Below are 6,683 nucleotides of genomic sequence, written 5' to 3' on the forward strand. Positions count from 1 at the left end.
CCCTGTCTAAAAAAAAAAAAAAAAAAAAAAAAAAAGAAATCACAGGATCCTGCAGGCCTCAGAACATCCATTCTAAGTGTTACACAGTGAGACCACCCTGGCTTGAGCTCTCAGACTTTGGCTCTAGGACTCATGCACCCCAAAATGGAGCTTATAGCTGATTATCATAAAATACCATCTTATAATGTCTAGAAGCAAACCACATCACACACATTCAGCCTTAAACTGTTTCTGTAACTCAGAAGCAAGAAATAGAGAATTGGGGCTCCTTTTCTTTCTTAACAGGGACTAAGCCTGGAGGATACCAGGGGTCAAAAGTCAAAACAAGATAAAATGGGTTGTGCATTCTCACTGACAAACTACAGGCAAGCTTGGCAAGACCTTCAGGCAATCTTAACTGATGACTGATTAGAGTGCGATCTTTAAATGCCTTGCACAGTAAGTGCCCAACTTAGGAACAAGTTCTGTTCCAGGAGAATGTTCGTCGGATTTCTTCTTAAGACCAACAACAGGAGTCCTACACACCTTGACACACAGACAATGTATATTGCCTTGTGCTTCCTAGCAGTCCCCTCCACATCACCACGGCCTTTCCTCTTGCTTCCAGACATCCTGGGCTCTGATGGAACACTGTACACTATCGAGCTGTACAGTAAGCACACAGCAGCCCAAATGTGTCCGGCAGACATGAGCTACTTCTGCACTTGGTTGCATCTATAAATATTAACTGTTTGCAACTCGAATGTTCGTACTTACTGTACTTTGCAAATCAAGCTTCTCTTCTAAATCAGACTGTTCCCTTTCCTGAAACTGATTAGAGGCAGGATTCCTGGGTTATAGCCAGTAGTATCTTTACTGTGATCTCTTCTCCATTTTGCATTTTTAAATATCCTTTTACATCCTTTGCCTGCTTTGCTTCCTGTCTTGTGGAGTGACACGCAGTTTATTACTAGAACTGCACGTGTCCTAAGGGCTTTCACTCGTTGTCTCATTTTTTTCTCTTCCCATTTCTTGGAGTGGGGTGGGGTGAGGAAGGACCTGCCAAGCCTGCAAGCCTACCTACCCACCCATCCTCCCTCTGTCCCAGTGGGACCCCCCTTTAGACTTGTACTAGTGAGGCCACAGCCACAAGGACGCACCAGAGAAGGCTGTCCCAGTATAAAGCTATGTTCTTAAGGATGACTGATCTATAAGCAGTGACAGCCAAGTAAACAAAGGAAGTAATGAGAGAACTCACTTAATTCTGCCTGTAATGTTCAAGGAGTCTCATGGAGATGACATCTGATTTCACTTGCTTGTTTTGGTTTACACAGAGCTGACATTTGAGATGGGGCACAGAAGGCAGCCAAGGTTTCATGAGAAATGAAAGAGAAATGCCAAAGGAATCACACAGCTAGTAGCAGTAGAGGCTATGGAGGAAGATATAAGGGATGAAGTGAGCATCCTACTAAAGCTACATGACTAGCGCCTCAGGGGGACAGGGCTTCCATGTGCTGTTAAAAAGAGTAAGCCTTAACCTTTAAAAGACGTTCAAGCTGAGTATGGTGGCACAGTCCTATCATCCCCAGCACTGTGGGAGTCTGAGGGAAGAGGAACACAACTTCAGGCCTGCCTAGGCAACTTAGTGAGGTGCTGTCTCAAAAGAGTAAGTCAGGTGTGGTGGTACATGCCTATAATCCAGCACCCTGGTAGGCTGAAGCAGAAGGATCCCAAGTTCCAGGCCAACCTGGACAATTCAGAGGCAATAAAAGCCAAGATCCTGTCTCAAAATTTTAAAAAATTTAAAAAGGGAGCTGGGGCTGGGGATGTAGTTCAGTGCAAAGGCCCCGGCTTCAATTCCCAGTACCTCGTCCCTAACTTCAGTATTCCTCTTTTCCCAAGCCAGTGATTTCTTACAGGTTCCTGTTTCAGAAAAATTTGTGGTGACTATGTAAAGGAAGGATAGTTTACAGAGAAGAGAGTAAAGCCAGGGAGACAAGTAAGGAAACTTTCCAAAACCTGGATGAGAATTAAAGTCCTGTGTGTGAACACTGGCGAATGCAGAGGTAGAACTGTAAAGACTTGATTAAACTCAAATTTAAATGCAAGGGAGGAGCAGAGAGATGATATGATTTCTAGCAGATAGGTTTTCACCAAGATGGAATGAAAGGGAGAGAATGAGTGTGATTTGGTCACGGGGGTCATGGGGGACTTCCACATAGAAATGTCCAGCGGACAGTCATGGCTGGATTTCAGGAGAAAAGGTCTAAGAGAAATTTGGACAGAATGGTGGGGAACACTGACATTTAAGAGCCAGAAGAAGAGCCAGGGTAAGAAGAAAACCTTGGAAAACTGTTTTAGAAGCCAAATTCAGTAACATCTTTCTGAAATTATGAACTGGTACAGTGAAGGCTAGCTGAGAACTGGATAACTAGAATATTAGAAGTCAGCTCATCCTAGTTACTTCAGGAGAGCTGGTCTAATGACAACCTTGAAAACAGTCATCTTCTGACTTAGTGGGGCCAATAGGTCAGGGAAGGCTATTCATAGCCTCACCTAGTTGACCTTTCACCTGCTGGTGTCCTTTCCCCTCAGAACCCCGAAGCCAAGACAGGAGACGGCGGCAGCAGCCACTGACCCATAGCTCTACCGCAAGCAGCCTGGCCCCGAGCCCAACCCCTGCTAGTTCTGGCCCAGCCACATCACACAGCCTGGGCTCCTGCCTACTGCCCAATTCACTGAGCACATCAGGTCTGTACCCACTGTCCCTGAAGTGTGGGTTGGCTGGCCTCCTCCCTTCTCGGCCATCCAGGGCTTATACCAAGCTCCATACTAGGCCAGAAGAAATCTCTGGCTTTGCTGCCACTTAACCTGGACTTCCTTTTTGACTTCATGTAATGCAGGCCACTCCAGACTTGGCATATTGTTACGTTCCTCGTATCCTAAACCCCTAACACCTGTGCTCTTTGTATAGAAGGCTGGAATTTAATGAAATGTCTTTGTAAAATAAAATAGCACTTAATATTACTATCTGCCAGGCAGGACATGGCTTTACATGCTCTAATTTAATACTCATTTTTACAGTAGAGGAACTTGAAAACTTTTTCCACCTGCCAAGTGCTACTTATTCAAGTTTCTTGATTCCAGGAACTGAGCAACATTAGACAAAAATGGAGAATGAAAAAAGCATGTGTGTCATCTGTTGTCACTGCAAATGTCATCCTGTCATCCACACAAAAAAGCCATCTACTCTCCTTTTAAGTATCGACCCTGCTGTGGAAAGGACTGGACAGTATCAATTTCTAAGACTCCAGTCTAATAGCTTCTCCCTTACATAGAGCCACTGTCAATCTGTCTGCTCTCAAGGGGAAGCCTTCAGTACAGGTCTTAGGTAGAGTGGACTTGTTCCCTACATGCCTTAAGATATGACTAGGGTAGGCCCAGGGTTTATAAATCTACACAGTATTTATGCTTGGGTAGGTTCCGATTGTAACCAGAAGTTGCTTCTCCAGCTCCTGGACCAGAGTGGCGCCTTACTGGGGTGGTTTTGCCCTCCCAGGGAACTTCTGGCAACAACTTGGAGGCACTGGCATGGTTGGTTGTTACAACAGAGAAGGGCCTGGAGAGTAATGGCATATAGGGTGCTAAACATCCTACAGTTTGCATGGTAACTCCTGCAACCAAGGGTTAGCTAACCCACTTCAGTAACGCCAAGATTAGGAGCTGGGGGTAGAGCTCAGTGGTAAAGCCTTGTGCTCAATCCCCTGCACTACCAAAAAAAAAGTGCCAAGGTTGCAGTTACTTCCTCCATGGCCTCTAACCTGATAATCAGTTTTCCTGTGCTCTCTAGGTAGCAGCTGTTCACTCTTTACTTCGGAGGACAAGCCAGAGTCGGTCATGGTGATTGGGAGAGGTCCACTGGGAACTAGTGCTCGGATACCCTGCATCAGGACTCGACTGCAGGTAACAGATTTGGGCCTTCCCCAGTTTCTAGCATAACTGTGGCAGAACCCGGTAAGGTGCTGTTCACCTGGGGAAGCGGGGGTGCTCAGCCCTGCTTTACAGCTTCTACTTCCAGCCGTATCAGAGAGCTGCTCTGGTGCCGAGTGCTTACCTGCCTGGTCCCACCCCAGTACCGTCAGCTAGATGTCTTGCTTGCTTCTAACCCCACTGTCCCTGCCAGATACATGTCAGCCTGCTATCTTTGGCTTTCCCTGCCCCTGCCCTTAGCGTCTCCTCTCTTTCTGCCCAGACTTGCCCGAGGAGAATTTCCACCAGGAGGGGTCCCGGATTCCCCAGGTAACATCTGGTTGCTGCTCCTAGGAATAGCCTTGCCACCAGTCCAGTTCAGTCCTGATCGCTATGTGTGTTTAGCTAAAGTTGGGTATAAACAGAAGCTGACTGGATGGGTGAAACCTAAGCTGCTGTGGCGGGCTGAGGCCTAGAAGGCTCTCGGGAGATCTCCTAGTCCTCCATCATCTTTCTACAGTGCTTCTCTACTCAGCCAGACCATGGCGTGATCTACTCATGAAAGCTAAATGTTGGACCCTTTTGCCACCCCTAGTTACATAAGACTTGGAAAGCGTTAGTCATGAACTGAATGCAGGAGCTCTGTTATCCTGCCTCATCCACTCAACTAGGACAATGCCCAGAAATTCAAGGTCCTGGTTCCTCTGCTGACTCCTATAGTAGGCCCTAGGCATGGAAATTCTAGAAGGAGAAAAGCTCACTGAAGAAGCCAGCCTCTTAGCCAACTCCTATCCACACAGGCTAGGCCCAGGTTGGGCCGGGGCTCACCGACAGCTTGCAGAGAGATAAGAGGCTCTTCGGGCCCCACATCCCCTGTCCCCAGGACCAGAGAGAGCAATGAGCCACAGCCGGGACCCTCTGCTACACCAGGGTGAGCAACAGGGTCCATTCCTTTGCCCCACCCCTCATTTCTTTCATCACTTCATCCCCATTTCTGCCCTGCAGGATACTTTTCTTCCTTCCCTATTTCCTGTAACTAAATGTACTTTCATCAAGAATCCAGTCCCCGACTTTTATTCCATCATGGCTTCAGTCTTCAATTGAAAGGATAAGAAAACAACTTCAGGTTAGGGCCTAAGGCCTGGGAGCTAGCTAGTTCCAGCATCAGACCTCTGTACAGTAACTCTGCCTGTCCTTACCCGTCTTCATCTCTCCTCCTTTCACCTCCCAGCCCCTGGCTAACAGACCAGAAGAGGGGCACTTTCCACAACCCTGATTCCTCTCTTCTCTGTTGCAGGCTGCCTCAGGCCGGCCCCCTACGGCCCCACTCTGCCCCTGCCTTTTCCCCTATTTCCTGTGCTCTGTCTGACTCCCCATCCCGGACTTGTTACAGCGGGGGGCCCTTGGGCCAACCTGAGGTTTGTTTTGTCCCTAAACCTACCCCACTCACAGTATCTCCCCGGGTCTGAAAATGCCTTTACCTTAATGCCCAAAATGGGGAACACAGTGAAAAACATGCTAGTGCCCTCTCTCAGCTGCTGATTCCATGTGACATCCGTAACTCCTGGAATACCAGCCACACTATCTGAAGCATTGCAGAGCTTCATGTCCACACAGTACAAAACAGGGACTTACTACCCTTTCCCTCCCTCCACAGCACAAGAGCTTGGGACCACAAAATATATATATCTATATTTTTGTATTGGGGGGAAGGAGTAGAAAAGAAAGCAGCCCCCATACTGGACCCTAGTCAGTGGCAGCTTCTCGTTCCATAAGGTTAAGAAGACTTTGAGGAAATAAAACTTGTTTGGAAAAATCCGGGTGAAGTTGCTTTGTATGTTGTGATGGGCAGAAGGGATGAGGTGAAGTGTGGAGGCCCCTCACTCCCTCCATCTGGCCTCAGACTATGTCCTGGAGCCCTAGAAAAGAGGGGGAAAGACCCGAGGTAAGGAAAATGCTGCAGCTTTCCTCTGGGGAATCCTTCCACCTGTTCCCTTTACATCGCTGACCCGTACCTAAGGCTGGTTCCCAAGACCCTCCCACCTTTCTTGTCTGCCGTGGGTCTGCAGTAGCCAATCCCTAAAACAATCCCCCTGGCCTCAGAACTTGAAAATAAAGGCTTACATCTTTCACTCCCTGTCGCGGGGAAAAAAATGCCGAAGCAAAACCTCAACAACCTTGGGAAAGTGAAGGCTATTTAAGTAAAGAGCTCAAAGCCTCCTCCTGGATGGTACCTCAGTATCTATCATTATTACCCGTGCCAGCAGCTCCTTGTAACCATACTCCAACGTGAGCATTTACCTCCGGGGAAGCCCAGGAAGATGGGGACTTAGGAAACGCCCCCATTCCAGCAGGGAAGGGGCAGGGCACTGCAAGGCGCCCACTACTCTGGGCGGAAAGGACCCAGTACTGGACTAGCATGCGTGGCCTGATATATCTGGTTTCAGATTTCTAATCCTTCAGGCCCTGACGCGACCTCACCACTGAGATCTCCGGGGCTGGGCGCTGGAGCCCCAGACCGTTACCTGGGGCGGAGAAAGCGCCACTTTCATTCCTGTTTCTTGGGGTTGTTGACGGCCACGTAGTGATAGAGAACGACAAGCAAGAAGAGCGACACGCCCAGCATGTTGGCAAATATGGCGAGCTGCACGTCCGTGATCATCCTGCGGAGAAGAGGAGGGGCTGAACCTCGGCCGGCGCGTTCCTCGCCCAGGCCAGGAGCCGTCCTCGGCCCC

General features: G+C 48.6%; 2 protein-coding genes across 4 annotated transcripts in view; one reads left to right on the plus strand and one right to left on the minus strand.

Moving 5' to 3' along the window:
• The window catches only part of Agbl5 (ATP/GTP binding protein like 5), a 16,951-nt gene extending 11,214 nt beyond the window's left edge, over positions 1 to 5,737 (plus strand). Inside the window, exons 12-15 of one of the 3 annotated variants that reach the window (XM_010604800.3) lie at positions 2,575 to 2,730; positions 3,830 to 3,942; positions 4,232 to 4,278; positions 4,749 to 4,873. In XM_010604800.3, the coding sequence (XP_010603102.1) occupies positions 2,575 to 2,730; positions 3,830 to 3,942; positions 4,232 to 4,278; positions 4,749 to 4,797 (365 nt within the window). In that variant the 3' untranslated portion in view covers positions 4,798 to 4,873. Of the gene's footprint in view, positions 1 to 2,574; positions 2,731 to 3,829; positions 3,943 to 4,231; positions 4,279 to 4,748; positions 4,880 to 5,245 lie in introns of those variants that run through there. The other 2 variants (XM_010604798.3, XM_010604799.3) reach the window with 2 other exon arrangements.
• Positions 5,709 to 6,683, minus strand: part of Ost4 (oligosaccharyltransferase complex subunit 4, non-catalytic) — a 1,690-nt gene continuing 715 nt past the window's right edge. The window contains exons 2-3 of the mRNA XM_010604797.3: positions 6,474 to 6,611; positions 5,709 to 5,867 (exon numbers count right to left, since the gene is read on the minus strand). Coding sequence (XP_010603099.1) covers positions 6,497 to 6,610 — 114 coding nt within the window. The 5' untranslated portion in view covers position 6,611 and the 3' untranslated portion in view covers positions 5,709 to 5,867; positions 6,474 to 6,496. The remainder of the gene's footprint in view (positions 5,868 to 6,473; positions 6,612 to 6,683) is intronic.

This window comes from Fukomys damarensis, unplaced genomic scaffold (assembly GCF_012274545.1).
Source record: "Fukomys damarensis isolate Sample0158 unplaced genomic scaffold, DMR_v1.0_HiC HiC_scaffold_2, whole genome shotgun sequence".
Lineage (NCBI taxonomy): Eukaryota > Metazoa > Chordata > Mammalia > Rodentia > Bathyergidae > Fukomys > Fukomys damarensis.